Raw genomic sequence first — 16023 nt, forward strand, 5'->3', positions numbered from 1 at the left:
ACAAATGAATGGATGAAAGCAGCACCGAAGAAGGCAAGTTGATGCAAAAATCTGAATTTCCCAGCTGTGAATGGAAACTCTGGATTGAAGATATATTTGGAAATCCCAGCGGCATCAAGCACTCTGTTACTTGAGAAAATCCCACCCAGAGGACAAGAAGTCTATTTTGAAAATGACTTTAAGGTTTCCATAAAATAAGCCGCGTGGTTGGGACTGATGGTTTTTCTTGCTGCTGTTACTGCCCTCGGCGGGGGGGGGAGGGGTGGTGGATGTGTTTCCTTTCCTTTGTTGCTTTATGTTTCTGTCTTCATGGTTGCTGACTGAGCTCACTGCTCTCTTTGTGCACCATCCATTCATTCTCTTGCGGCTCCCTTGCGTGCTGTTATGATTGCTCGAGGACAGCATGGAACATGCCCTTCTTACTGGGCCTCCTTCCTGATGTAGATGCTGTGTGCATGCATCAAGGGCCGAAGGGACTAGGTAAAATGTCTGCCTTCATCTAAAGAAAAATCTGCTACAGTAAAAATAAAGGGCTTATTTACAGGAAGTAAATGCACTTTTCTGGGCAGTGGGAATTTAGTGTTTTGAATTCTTACAGCCTGCTGTATTAGAAAACTATGGGCTGAAAAAAATTCTGTGAGATACTGCAGTGCCCACTCCCCCATTAGCCTTCAAAGGCCTTGTGGAAAAAGTCTAAAGACTTCTAACCAACATGTGTGCCACTTCTGTTGCTTGCTGGATTTATCTGCTTTTTTTTTTTTTTCTGAGACAAAGTATCCCTTCCTCCTTTAAAAATTCTGAACAAGACTCACCTGATGCATTGAATGCTTATCTAATTTAAATAATCTGAAACCAGTGGCACTTTTTTCTGTTTTATCTGTAGGCGTGTGGATGGCTATACCAGTGATGCTGTCATGGTGTAAATCCTGTCTACTAAACAAAGCCTTAATTATCCCGTCCATCTGTGAAATGCCAACAACGCTCATTAGTGTCTGCGTATGGTTTCTGAATTATGTATTCACCTTGAAGGCTCATACAGGCAGAAATCTGTGTTTCTTATTTACTCCCTGACACCAAGTACTTGGCAAATCGCACTTGCTGAATGACAAATGATGTGTCCCAGCTCCTGTCATTGCTGTCCCTACTTGACATTTCAACCTGCTGCATGTCTCTTTGATTTTCTCAATCTTTCTTTTTGGGTGGATCCCCTACCACGTTGCCTTCCTCTGTTTCTTGGGACAATTCCATGTTTCAAGTCTTCTTCTCATCAAACTCTGAACAAAAAGCCATCTTGTCCTTGAGAACTTTCCTTCAAATGAAGTTTCAGGTTTGGAAAGAAAATCAAAAATCACCCTTGTGAAGACATCATACAATGATTGAATTTTCCCTAAACTGTTTTGGTGAACTAGATGCCCAGCCTGAATTCCTCTAGTGACGAGGAACTGCCTATCATTGGAGGCAATCGTTTAAGCTCTGGATAACCCTGTTCTTTAGAAAACTCCATCTTTATATGAGCCAAAATTCTGTTCCTTTTAACTGTTACCATGTGATTCCTAAATACAGAACTAAAAAGCTCTTCTTTTATGAGAGGGGTCCTCAAATATTTGAAGACCAGGACTTTGTCATGTTGCCTGGGCTTTCTCTCCTTTGTCTAGACAAATATTCTTCATATGACATAATTCTGCATCCTTTGTCCCTTTTGATTTCTCTTTTACTTCTAAATTCCTCTAAAGTGGAGTAACCAAGCTGAAGGTAATTTTTTGAATTAGGTTGACTAGATTCCAATAAGGCAACAACAGCACCCACCATATTTTTTTTTTTGAGACGGAGTCTCGCTCTGTTGCCCAGGCTGTAGTGCAGTGGCGTGATCTTGGCTCACTGCAACCTCTGCCTCCCGGGTTCAGGTGATTCTCCTGCCTCAGCCTCCTGAGTAGCTGCGACTACAGGCACATGCCACCACGCTCAGCTAATTTTTGTATTTTTAGTAGAGACAGGATTTCACCATGTTGGCCAGGATGGTCTTGATCTCTTGACCTCGTGATCTGCCCACCTCGGCCTCCCAAAGTGCTGAGATTACAGGTGAGAGCCATTGCGCCCCGCCACACCTACCACATTTTAACTCAGTGATCTGCCAATGGTCTGGTTGCCAGTCAGGCCTCATTTAAAAAAACTTATAATATAGGGCAATCCATGCCTCCAATGATAGTGAGTTCCTTGTCACTAGAGGAATTCAGGCTAGACATCTATTTGACCAAAACAGTTTAGGGAAAATTCAGCAATTGTTAGTTTTCAATTTATTTAATATCACTTTCTGAGTTTCTAAAGGATTATTTAAAAATTACAGTTATTAATTTTTGTGATTATAAACGTATGATTATAAACAATATGTTGAAGAATTTTGGAAACTAAAGATAGATAGCTAGATATAGCACTTCCTACCTACCCTTATTTTTCTTATTTCACAGAATGTTCGAAGATTCCTTTGCTTTATGTCACCCACAAGGTTCCCCCCCCAATTTTATTGAGGTATAATTGGCAAATAAAAATTGTATACAGTTAGGGTGTACAATTTGATTTTTTTCATATATACACATGCTCACTAGGTTAACAAGCAGGTGTTCTATGCCTTCTTTTAAATCTTGGGCAAAAACATTACTTGAAACAAGGTTATCTTTTCCATAAGAACAAGCTAAATATACTGTGATTGTTGAATTTGCTTAACCTATAAGCTTAGGAGACTGGTTTGAGTCTTAGGGAGGATCACACGTGAAATACAGAACTTTGAACAGTGTCTGGCATTTGATGAATGCCCAATCATACAATCATTGAGATTCATCCCCCTTTCTGTGTCCACTAGAAATTTTGACGTTTAATTCACCATTGCAGATTTATTCTTTAAAAGTGTTTTTCTTTAATTTTAGGCTGAATTTCTATTTGGTTCATTTTTAAAAATTCTGAGATTGAAAGTGTCTTTTAAAAGACATTATTCTCATCCTTCCTGATGTACACTTTAGTTTTCAATTTATTTAATGACACTTTCTGAGTTTCTGAAGGATGATGTAAAAATTCCAGTTATTAATTTTCGTGATTATAGATAATATAACATGTTGAAGAATTTTGGAAACTAAAGAGAATAGGAAATAGGAAATAAAATCATGGAAGGGTTTTTTTATTTTGGTATTCTCATTTAATGAATTGAATTATTGAGGCAATGGGCATTTATAAGGTTGGAAGAAGCATTGCCAAATTTGCGAGTCTCTGAGGTATAGGTTTACTAAAGTTCTTTTCCCCTTCATAAGGGTATACACACTGTATATAACATTGTGAATAATAACTTTCTTTTTTTATGCCTTTTGTCTTTAACTAGATATTCATCCCCTAAGCAAAATAATTAGAATTCTTTTGTGCTTGAAAAATACTAGATCTCCAAAGTCATTTTAACTTGGAGTCATTAGAGCTTTATTTTTGTCCAAGGAGAGCATGAATTCAGGTATCTTCAGGTTCTCCCCTTTGCATGTTCTTCAAAGCGTTTCATTCTTCTAGGTAGAGTGGAATCACATAAACTCACCCACAACTGTGTAGCTCTGATGCTCTCAATCTGATAGATGAAGTGCACACTGAATATAAGCAAATGTTCTATACATTGTTTTATAGCAGCATTGTGGGCTCTGATTAGATACTGAATTCATTCTTTCTCTCTTTCTCTCTTTCTCTCTTTCTCTCTTTCTTTCTCTCTTTCTCTCTTTCTCTCTTTCTTTCTTTCTTTCTTTTTTTGAGACGGAGTCTTACTCTGTTGCCCGGGCTGGAGTGCAGTGGTGCGATCTTGGTTCACCGCAACCTCTGCTTCCTGGGTTCAAACGATTCTCCTGCTTCAGCCTCTCAAGTGGCTGGCATGTGCCAGGACACCCTGCTATACATATGTGTGAGTGGGTTTTTTTTTTTTGTATTTTTAGTAGAAATGGGGTTTCACCCTGTTGCCCAGGCTGGTCTCAAACTCCTGACCTCAAGTAATCTACCTGCCACGGCTCCCCAAAAAGTGCTGGGATTATAGGTGTGAGCCACCATGCCTGTCCAGATATTGAATACTTTCAATCATTTGATTGAATTAAACATTGATTTAATCCTCTTGGTCGAATTAGATATTTGTTAAAATAGAAGAAGGCTGTACTTGGAACATTATACCTTATTCCCCATTCCTTGACTTTCTATTGATGTTAGGTATATCTCTAGTCTTTAGAATCCCTAACATTTTGCAGAGATTATTCTGTTTTTGCCCATGGTCGTTATCCATTTAAAGGAAGATATATTTATAGTCCCCTTTCAGTCATAAGCTTCACACCCCAAAGTTCCTATTTAAAGTTACAAGCAGTTTCCCATTTCACCACCACTAGACCCTGCAGAGTGAGCTCTGTGTGAGCCTTGGGGGTGGTGGCATGTGGAGAGGTGGGGTGGCTCTCTCACATTTCTCCTCCCTCCTGCCGACATTGGCTGAGCTAGCAGGAGCTCTGGAAGTGGGAGCCGACGCAAAGCATCAGAGACCTGATTATTTTTTTGAGGTGGGATCTCGCTTTGTCACCCAGACTAGAGTGTGGTGGCGGGATCTCGGCTCACTTCAACCTCTACCTCCCGGGTTCAAGCAATTCCCTGCCTCAGCCTCCTGAGTAGATGGGATTATAGGCATCAGCCACCACACCTGGCTATTATTATTATTATTTTATTTTTAGTAGAGATGGGGTTTCACCATCTTGGCCAGGCTGGTCTTGAACTCCTGACCTTGTGATACACCCTCTTTGGCCTTCCAAAGTGCTGGGATTACAGACGTGAGCCACAGTGCCTGGCCAGAGACCTTTATGAACAGGGTAGAGATTACCTGTCACAACCCAGGTATAACTATGACAGTGGGCCACTGGGCTGCTGGACAGTAGAATTGACCCAAATCCTTGCAACTACGGACTCTACTGTAGGCATGAGGAATTGACTGTGGCTTCTTTTATAATGTGTATCAGTGTTGTAATTTCTATTTTGCTAGATTTCAAAGGGCAGAAACTGTAACTACCTTGCCAAGGTTCAAAGGTGATTTATGAATTTTTAAGATAAGGATGAATGGCTCAAGAGTTAAGATGATTATGTAAAGAATAGAAATCAATTAAAGAAAATTGTTCTATTTGTTTCTTAGAACTCTTAAATGAAATTGTTGATTTACTTCTTCATAGTAGAAAGAATATTTCTCTGACAAAGTTATGCTATGGCATAAGGATAAATTATTATTAAACCTGTGATTTTCTTTTAAAAGAAAAATTGACACTCAAATACTACTATATTTGAAAATATGGTTGGTTTCAAAATGGGAAGAATAACCAAGGCACTTAAGCCTTTGGCTTAGAATGGCAATAAAAAATTTATCATAGATGGGCAATTGGCTTTGAGAAAATATGTAATATTTCTAAACTTCAAGAAACTTAAGAGATTTCAGTGGACAAAGATCTCATGCATCCTTGGACTCGTGCATACTATTTCTCAAACTTAATGTGTTTAAAACAGAATTCCTTCTTTATCTCACCCCTTTATTTCCCTTTTCATTTGATAGCAGCTCCATGTTTCTAGCTGTTCAGCATAAAATCCTCAAAGTCATCCTTGACGCCTTTCTTTCACAGTTCATATCCTCTTCTATCAAGAAATCCTATTGGCTTTATCTTTTTTTTTTGAGGTGGAGTCTCACTCTGTCACCCAGGCTGGAGCATAGTGGCATGATCTCAGCTCACTGCAACCTTCACTTCCCAGGTTCAAGTGATCCTCCCACCTCAGCCTCCTGAATAGCTGGGATTACAGGTGCCTGCCACCATGCCTGACTCATGTTTGTATTTTTTTTTTTCCTTTTTTAGTAGAGTTGGGGTTTCACCATGTTGGCCAGGCTGGTCTTGAAGTCCTGACCTCAAGCAATCCACCCGCCTCGGCCTCACAAAGTGCTGGGATTACAAGCATGAGCCACCAGGTCTGGCCCCTACTGGCTTTATCTTCAACATACATTCAGAATCCCACCACTTCCATTGCAACTGCCCTGATTTGAAGCACTACTACTCACAAGGTTGAATGAAATAGGGTCTTAACTGATCTCTCAGCTTCTCCGCTTGCTTTTCTTGTCTACCCTTAAGACAGCACTTTAAGATTGTAAGGCGTACTACATCGCCTATCTGGTCAACACTGTATTATGGCTCCTATTTCACTCAGATTAACAGCCAGCATCCTTGTAAATGTCCTGTTGGAAGATCCTAAATTATCTGGTCCCGCTTTGTCTCTGACTTTCTCTCCTACTTTCCTCCCCGTCATTTGCTCCATTCTCGGTGCACTATCCTCCTGGCTGTTGCTCCTTCACTCCAGGCATGTTTCTGCCAGAGGGCCTTTGTACTGGCTATTCTCTTTGCCTGGAATGCTCTTTTCTGGAGACCTGAATGGCTCACCCTCTTACCTCCTTCAAGTCTTTGCTCAGACGTGTTACCTTCTCAGTGTGGTCTACTCTCACCATCATATTAAAAGTTGGTATTCCCCCCAGTCTCCTTAGCCTGCTTTGTTATATTTTTGCAAAGCAATTATCACCTTCTAATCTTTACTTATTTATTATATTTATTGTTTAGTATAATAGAATTTAAGCTTCACGGGGGCAAGGATTTTTGTGTGCTTTGTTTGCTGAGCCTAGAACAGTGCTTGGAATAGTACCTGGCTAGTAGGAGGAGCTCAATTAGTATTTACCAATATGATTCAATGAATGAATGAATGAATGAAGATCTAATGAAGTGGATACAGATTTGCCTGGTAGAATGATCCCTCATTGATAGGGATATCTTTAGGTCACTATAAAAATAAATTTGATAGGGAGTTTAGTTGAATGGAAAAAGCTTACCCATTAGAGTCATACCTGACTCTAGCCCCTGGCACTTACAGATATAGTTTTTGTATTTTTGACATAAGAATAGTATCTATTCTCAGGGTTGTTGTGAGGATTAATCAACATATGTAACATACCAAATAAAGTAACCGATACATTGTAGGACCTCACAAAATGATAGCTATTATCAGCAGTCTCCTCTTCCATGGAAAGATTGTGAGGAGCTCTCACAAGGTGAGTGTGTTCTATCAAACACTTAAGGAAAAAAAAAATTACATAAAATCAGAAAATAGAGGCAGAGGAAACAATTCCTAATCATTTTATGAGGCCTGGATTAGTTCTGATATCCAAAACTGGTAGACATTACAAAAACAATAAGTAAATTGCAGACTAGTATTCTTAATGTACATAAACACAAAAATCCTAGTAATATGATAGCAAATGAAATCCAGCAATGTATATAAAAGGATACTATAATGAGTAAGTAAGGTTTATCCCAGGGTCAGCTTAACATTTGGGATTCAATCACTGTAATGTTCTCTATTAACAGAATACAGCAGAAAACCTACATAATGAGGCCGGGCGCAGTGACTCACGCCTGTAATCTTAGCGCTTTGGGAGGCCGAGGTGGGCGGATCACGAGGTCAGGAGATCGAGACCATCCTGGCTAACACGGTGAAACCCCGTCTCTACTAAAAATACAAAAATTAGCCGGGCGAGGTGGCGGGCGCCTGTAGTCCCAGCTACTCGGGAGGCTGAGGCAGGAGAATGGCGTGAACCCGGGAGGCGGAGCTTGCAGTGAGCCGAGATCACACCACTGCACTCCAGCCTGGGCGACAGAGCAAGACTCCGTGTCAACAAAAAAAAAAAAAAAAAAAAAAAGAAAAGAAAGAAAAACTACATATATGGTCATTTCCATAAATACTGACAAGGCATTTGAAAAAAATTAACACTCTTCATGATAAAAACACCCAGAAAGTTAGGAATAAAAATGATCTTCCTCAATTTGATAAGGGGCATCTATGAAAAACCTAGAGCTAACACCATAGGTAAAGGTGAACTACTGAGTCCTTTGCCCTTAAGCACAATATTTACTTCAGTCATTTCTATTCAACTTATACTGAAGGCTTTAGCCAATGCAATAAAGTTAGAAATAAAAATTTAAAAACCTAAAGATCACAATTTAATAAGTAAAATAAACTCTATTTTTAGTTGATATGATTGTTTATGTAAAAAAATCCTAAGAATTTTTCGAGATTAGAATTTAGTAGCATCTTAGGATATAAGGTCAATATTGAAAAACCAATTGTGTTTCTGTATATTGGCTTCAATAATTATAAAATAAAACATGAAAATTATATTTTAAATAGAGCTCAATGATTTAGAAATAAATTAACAAAAAATACTGAAGATATATACACTTAAAACTAAAAAATACTGCTGAGAGAAATAAAGTATCTAAATAAATTAAGAGATACACCATATTTATGGATTGAAAAACTCAGTATTGTTAAGTTTCCCAGATTAACCTATAAATCCAAGGCAATTATACTTATAATCTTATCATGCTTTTTTTGTAGAAATTGACAAGCTGATTCTAAACTTTCTAAGGAAATGCAAAAGCTACACCCAAACTTTTGAGAAAGAACAAAGTAGGAAGACTCAAACTACCTGACTTCAAGACTTACTATAAAACTTTAGTAATCAAAAGAGTATAGTATTTGTGTGAGTGGCGACAAATAGATTAGTAGTACTAAATAAAGATTTCAAAGTTAAGATCGACCCTTTATGACATTTGATTTCCTACGAAGACTCCAAAGCAATTCAGTAATGAAAAGAAAATGGTTTTTTGAAAGCAGTAGTGGAACGATGAGATATTTATAAGAAAAAAGGAACTTCTATTTCTGCTTCAGCAACATATGAAAAATAAATTCAACATAGTTTTAGAACGGAATGTAAAAGCTAATACAATAAGACTTCTAGAAAAAAGCATAGTGGAGTGTCTTTATAACTTAGTGGTTAAAAAAAAGACTTTTTAAGATAGGACATGAAAATTAATAACCAAACAAAAATTTGTAATTAGACCTTTCATAATTTAAAGCTAGTGCTTATCAAAATGCGTCCTTAAGAAAATGAGTGGGCAAGGCTCAGATTGGGGGAGAACATTAACAAAATGCATATTTGACCAAGAACTTGTGTCAGCAATATATGCTTATGAAAACTCCTCCAACTCAATAACAAAAAGACAATCCAAGTTTTAAAAAATGGCCCAAATATTTGAATAGACATTTCACAAAGGAACATATGCAAATGACCAATAAACCTAAGAGAAAATGCTGAACAATATTCATCATCAGGCACATGCAAATAAAATCACAATAAGATAGCATTGCCTAACCACCAACATAGCTAAAATTAAAGCCAGAACCCTAAGATTGGCAAAGATGTGCAGTAACTGAAATGCTCATACAATGTTAGGGTGTTAAAATGATACAGTTCCTTGGAAAAAAATCTCTGGAAGTGTATAAAATAAACTGTAACTACAGTATGACCTAGAAGTTCCACTTCTAGGTATTTACACAACAGACTGAAAACATATGTTCATATGTTCAGAGAATCACTTATCTCCAATAGCAGGCTTATTCATACTAGCCAAGAACTGGACAAAACTCAGGCTTCATGGACAAGAGAATGGATATACACAAATTACACATTTATATAATGGAATCCTACTCAACATTAAAAAGAACGATTTTGTGATACATACAACAAGACAAATGAATCTGAAGAAAACATTGAGCATACATGCTGTGTAGAGAGGAAGATTACATCTGGAGGCAGGGCTAGGAACTGATTAGGTAGAGGAAGGAAACAGCATTCTAGATCTGGAGCTATATCGATGGTCTGTATATCTTTTTATTTGTTTACATTATTATTACTTTTTAAAGTTTCCCTTTTAAACAAATTTTACTTTAAGTTCTGGGATTACATGTGCAGAGATGTTCTCTGTATCTTGACGTGGGTTTGGATTACATAGATGTATATGTCCATCAAAATTCATTGAATCATAACACTAATGATTTGTGCATTTCACTCTAATTGAATTTTATTTCAAGAAACTAGTTAAACAAGTATCATCGACTTCTAGTTAGTGATATACTTTCCTAAATGCTTAGGGGTAAAGTTTACTGAGGTCTTCAACTTTAAAAGGTATCATAAAAATAAAGGTGAATCAGTGGATGTACAGACAAATGGATATTAGATAATATGTAAGGAAGCCAATATAGCAAAATGTTAATTTTACAATCTACATGGAAGGCATTTGAGTGTTCATGATACAATTATTTCAATTTTTCTCTATGTTTGAACAATTTTCATAACAAAGTGTTAGGAACTAAAAGACTTTGCTACTACTGCCTTCCAAAGAATTTTTAAAATTGTTGACGACATAATTGCTAGTCTCTGTCCCACCAGAGACTGGTGTGAGACTGGGTGTGTTTTTTATATTTTATCACATGGGACAAAAGGCAAGTCAATAACATCAGTTTGATTCAATTTCAATTTTCAAGGCCTATCCCATAATATTTCAGCTCAGATTTGCAGGTTGAATATCTAGAACAAAAGAATGCTGGCCACAGATTTCTCCTTCTTTCTTTCTTTCTTTCTTTCTTTCTTTCTTTCTTTCTTTCTTTCTTTCTTTCTTTCTTTCTTTCTTTCTTTTGTTTGAGCCCAGGCTGGAGTGCAATGGCGTGATCTCGGCTCACAGTAACCTCTGCTTCCCAGGTTCAAGTGATTCTCCTGCCTCAGCCTCCCGAATAGCTGGGATTACAGGCACACACCACCATGTCCAGCTAATTTTTGCATTTTTAGTAGAGACAGGGTTTCACCATTTTGGCCAGGCTGATCTTGAACTCCTGAACTCAAGTGATCTGCCTGCCTTGGCCTCCCAAAGTATTGGGATTACAGGCGTGAGCCACCGTGCCCGGCTGTGGCTGTGGATGATAGAAAAAGATTTTTCTATCATCAGATTTATGTTATTAAAAGGCTTTAGAAATAGGAGGAAATACTGTCATTTTTCTGCTTTTAACCTTAAACTTAAAATAAATCATTATTTAACTATATCCCTTAAAAATATTTCCCTTGAAATTATTTCTTGCTTTCACCAAAATATGGTACTATTATTTTCAGCAGTAGAAAAGTACAAGAACCAAGGGAAATCGTATGATTTAATTTAATGTGGTTAATTCTACCTTGGAATTAAATAAAAATACATATCTTCTGGCTTTGGGAAAAAACAAAACTAGGACAAATAAACCAAACATAGCAAAAGAGAAGAAAAGTATTCTGAGGGGGAGTTGTTCTACAAAACGGAAAATTTTCCTTCCCTCTTTAGCCATTTTTTTTTAAACAGTAAAAAAAAAAAAAAAAAAAAAATCTCCAGGAAAGAACAATAAGTAAAATTTCTTAACTGTGGCAATTAAATATTACATTTCTAGTCAATATGTACTAGTGAAAAAAAGAGTTTTGAGGTAAATAAAATAGGGGATTTATAAAAACTTACCAGAAGCATTCCTGTTCCTGAGAGTGGCTAGGAAGGAACCCGTGAGTCCGATTCAGACAGAGTCTTCAGTGTCTTGGGATTCCGGACTGAATGGCCTGTGTCTGTTAACAAACATTTTCACTGAACGCTACCAGGCCATGAAAATGTAGGCGCTTCCTGATGCCACTTCACTAACCAAGGTTTACTAATCTCTTAGCTGGAGTGTTAATCAGGACTTGACCAAGGGGAATCTATACCTCTAAAAAGGAAATCTTCCCTTGTGAAGGATCAAGAAGGAAACAGGAAACTAATGAAACGTAGTTATTTACTTTTGCTGTCACCCAACCGGCTGTAAATACCACTACTATACACAGTTCTGAGCAAACAATGATTGTGCTTTGGCTGACAAACAAGAAATTCAACAGGTGGTTTATAGGAGTGACGTGTCTGAACACAGGTCAATTTCTATAATATTCTTTAATGATAACAGGCAAGTCGAACACATGAGAGTTTGGTAAACAATTAACTTTTCAACCGCAGTTTATCTTGGGACTTCACAGCTACTTGTCAGCTTTTGTCTTCGTTATTTATTTATTTATTTTTTGAGATGGGGTCTCGCTCTCTCTCCCGGGCTGGAGTGCAGTGGCATGATCTCGGCTCACTGCAAGCTCAGCCTCCTGGGTTCATGCCATTCTCCTGCCTCAGCCTCCTGAGTAGCTGGAACTACAGGTACCCACCACCACGCCCGGCTAATTTTTTGTATTTTTAGTAGAGACGGGGTTTCACCGTGTTAGCCAGGATGGTCTGGATCTCCTGACCTCCTGATCTGCCCGCCTCGGCCTCCTAAAGTTCTGGGATTACAGGCGTGAGCCACCGTGCCCAGCCTTGTCTTGGTTTTTATTGTTGTTTATTAAATGGCCCTTTTGCTCTTTACAATAAGGAGATCTTATTCCTTTGCTTTTTTTTTTTTTTCAATTATTTTTATTTTTAGTTTCTACTTTTAGTTCAGCTGCGAAAAATAAAAAGGGAAAAAGTGAACTATCAGTAACAGTAAGGATGAGGGCTGAGAATGAATTCCACCTGGACCACTTGACCACGTGTTGCAGCCTGGATGTCCAACATTTGTTGTTGTTGTTGTTGTTTTTCTGAGACAGAGTTTCACTCTGTTGCCCAGGCTGGAGTGTAGTGGTGTGATCTCAGCTCACTGCAACCTCCACCTCCCAGGTTCTAAGTTATTCTCCTGCCTCAGTCTCCTGAGTGGTTGGGATTACAGGCACATGCCACCACACCCGACTCATTTTATACTGTTAGTAGAGATGGGGTTTCACCATGTTGGCCACACTGGTCTTGAACTCCTGACCTCAGGTGATCCACCTGCCTTGTCTTTCCAAAGTACTGGGATTATAAGCGTGAGCCACTGTGCCTGACCAACTTTTGTCATTTTTTAAACTCTGAGAAACAGTTGTCTCCTCCCCTTCAGTCTCATGTGAAAAAAAAAAAAAAATTAAGTTGACATTTTAAAAATTCACATACATACTGAATGTATAATTATCTAGATTTTTAAAAGTTCTCTAGTTTATAAAATCTGGAATGTATAAAACTCGTTTCTCGCCATATATTAGAAATAAGAGAGGCTGAGATAGGGAAACTCATAGAGCATGTTAGTCATAGCAATATAGGGTTCTATGGAATTCTAATATCAACCTCCTCACAGTAATTCATGCTGAAAATCGTCAGCAAATTTGGAATAGAAGGAATCTTCCTCAGTCTGATAAGGAATAAAAACCTAGAACTAACACCTTACTTAAAGGTGAAATATTGAATGCTGTCTTCCTAATGCAATAGTACCCACAAAGCTTACTGGAGAGTGTAACCAGTGCAATTAGGTGTGGCCTTCCAGCATTTCCACATAGCAGTTTATTCCTTTTGCTTGAGCTTTCTGGTTTGGGGAAAATACACTACTTCTTGAAGTAGTCCTTTCCATCCTTTTAGAGTTATGACTATGAGAAAATACCAACTTACATTAAAGCAAATTTTGTTTCTCTGAAATTTCTACCAACAGAGTTTATTTTCACCCTCCAAGGTACACAGGTGTTTCTACTTCCTCAAGAACAACTGGCATATCTGAGGGCACACTGTCTGTGTGAAATGTAGATCTGCTAGTTCGTTTACTTGCTTTTGCTTATGTCAGAAGCTCACATCTCCTAGATGCCCTTGTTCTTTTCATTTAGATTGTTTACAGTTTGCTGAGTGTCCATCTGGAAACTGTGGTGTCCAGAAGCTTGTGCGGCATCCACGAGGCTTCTGCTCAGCACACAACAGAACAGGAAATTGCCTCTTCATTCTAGAAAACGTTCTTTCCTTAAACAGGACATATAACATATAATTGTAACATTCTATATCATGTAATTATAAAATATAATGATAATGATAATTTCTTTATACAATGAATTAGTGTTTCCACTTTTTTTTTTTACACCTGTTGCGGGAAGTCAGGGACCCCAAATGGAGGGACCGGCTGGAGCCGTGACAGAGGAACATAAATTGTGAAGATTTCATTTTAATATGGACATTTATCAGTTCCCAAATAATACTTTTATAATTTCTGATGCCTGTAATCTCTTAATCCTATTATCTTTGTAAGCTGAGGATGTATGTCACCTCAGGACCACTGTGATAATTGTGTTAACTGTACAAATTGATTGTAAAACGTGTGTTTGAACAATATGAAATCAGTGCACCTTGAAAAAGAACAGAATAACAGTGATTTTTAGGGAACAAGGGAAGACAACCATAAGGTCTGACTGTCTGCAGGGTCGGGTAAAAAAAGCCATATTTTTCTTTTTGCAAAGAGCCTATAAATGGATGTGCAAGTAGGAGAGATATCACTAAATTCTTTTCCTAGCAAGGAATGTTAATATTAATACCCTGGGAAAGGAATACATTCCTGGGGGAAGACTATAAATTGTTGTTCTGGGAATGTCTGTCTTACGCGGTTGAGATAAGGACTGAGACCTGCCCTGGTCTCCTGTAGTACCCTCAGGCTTACTAGGGTTGGGTAACTCGACCCTGGCAAATTTGTGGTCAGACTGGGTCTCTGCTTTCAAACCCTATTTTCTGCTATCAAGATGTTTATCAAGACAATACGTGCACTGCTGAACATAGACCCTTATCAGTAGTTCTGCTTTTGCCCTTTGCCTTGTGATCTTTGTTGGACCCTTATCAGTAGTTCTGCTTTTGCCCATTGTCCTGTTCCCTCAAAAGCATGTGATCTTTGTTAGACCCTTATTAGTAGTTCTGCTTTTTGTCCTTTGAAGCATGTGATCTTTGTACCTACTCCCTGTTCTTACACCCCCTCCCCTTTTGAAACCCTTAATAAAAACTTGCTGGTCTGAGACTCAGGCAGGCATCACACTCCGACTGATATGTGATGTCACCCCTGGAGGTCCAGCTGTAAAATCCCTCTCTTTGTACTCTCTCTCTTTATTTTTCAGTCAGCCAACACTTATGGAAAATAGAAAGAACCTATGTTGAAATATTGGGGGCAGGTTCCCCTGATATACACTTGTTGCAGGTAATCCCGATTTTCTCTATTCTGTACTAGTAAAGATGCTTTATTTGAAAACAAATGTAGTTCCTTGCATTCCTATGTCCTAAATTCTATTTTAATCATTTCTGTACAACATCAAGTCCCTCTAACTCTGTTATATGATGCATATATCTCTCTCAAAGCTTTATGTTTTTCACAAATTTGATAAGCCTATTGACTTGATAACACTGTGAAGTTACTGGTACAACTGTTAAAAACATGAATGCAAGACAGCACTAGACATCTACAATTTGATTTAAATGTATTAATTGGCATTCTTTGGTTATGATACTCAACCATTGTCTTGTGGACATTACTATCTATTCAATATTTCTATGTAATCACACATCATTATAAAGACACTATCAAGGCATCATTGACAGCCAGTTATGCTATTGTGTTGATTACTGTAAATTAACTCTAGAAAAACAAGGTTGGGCCAATATCAGTTGTTCTTGATAATGCATTGTGGTCTTAGTGATCACAGCTTTCTCTTCTAGAAGTTTGTACATGTTTCTTTAAATAGTGATCAGTCTCTGAGGATGAGATATCGCTCATCTTCAGTTAGGGAACCTGGAATCTTTGGTGCTGAGGAGGTAAGGTGGGTGGCCATCTTTTGTTTTCTCTGAGAGTAGAATCTTTTCTGTAGTTGGTTTTCCTCTGGATGTTTCTTTTAAGACAGTTTCTGGACCTGGACCCTAAACAAATAATTTGGTTCTGTGTCCCTCTGTGTTTTATTTCAAGAAAAACTTACTTTAACACGTGGTACAAATAAGACCTATAAAGAATAGCAAAGAGTTTATAACATAAGTATCTGAAAGCAGCACAGAGCAAATTTTCCTTGGGTATGAACTTTGTTTTAATTTAAATTTTATACCAACAAAGTTCAAATTTTAAAGATTCAAAAAGATATGCAGAAAAATTCTGTTGTTATTCCTATTTTTCAGCCATCCAGTTATCCTCACTAAAGGTAACTAATGTCTCTAGTTTGTATGTGTATGTGTCTTTCCA

The 16023-nt window shown here is 37.8% G+C and overlaps 1 protein-coding gene across 1 annotated transcript in view; it reads left to right on the forward strand.

Annotated features, from left to right (window-relative positions):
- Nucleotides 1–410: 410 nt before the first annotated feature.
- Nucleotides 411–16023, forward strand: part of LOC105466736 (uncharacterized) — a 40657-nt gene continuing 25044 nt past the window's right edge. Inside the window, exon 1 of the mRNA XM_071092685.1 lies at nucleotides 411–480. Coding sequence (XP_070948786.1) covers nucleotides 411–480 — 70 coding nt within the window. The remainder of the gene's footprint in view (nucleotides 481–16023) is intronic.

The sequence above is a fragment of the Macaca nemestrina genome, chromosome 3, assembly GCF_043159975.1.
Source record: "Macaca nemestrina isolate mMacNem1 chromosome 3, mMacNem.hap1, whole genome shotgun sequence".
Taxonomy (NCBI): domain Eukaryota; kingdom Metazoa; phylum Chordata; class Mammalia; order Primates; family Cercopithecidae; genus Macaca; species Macaca nemestrina.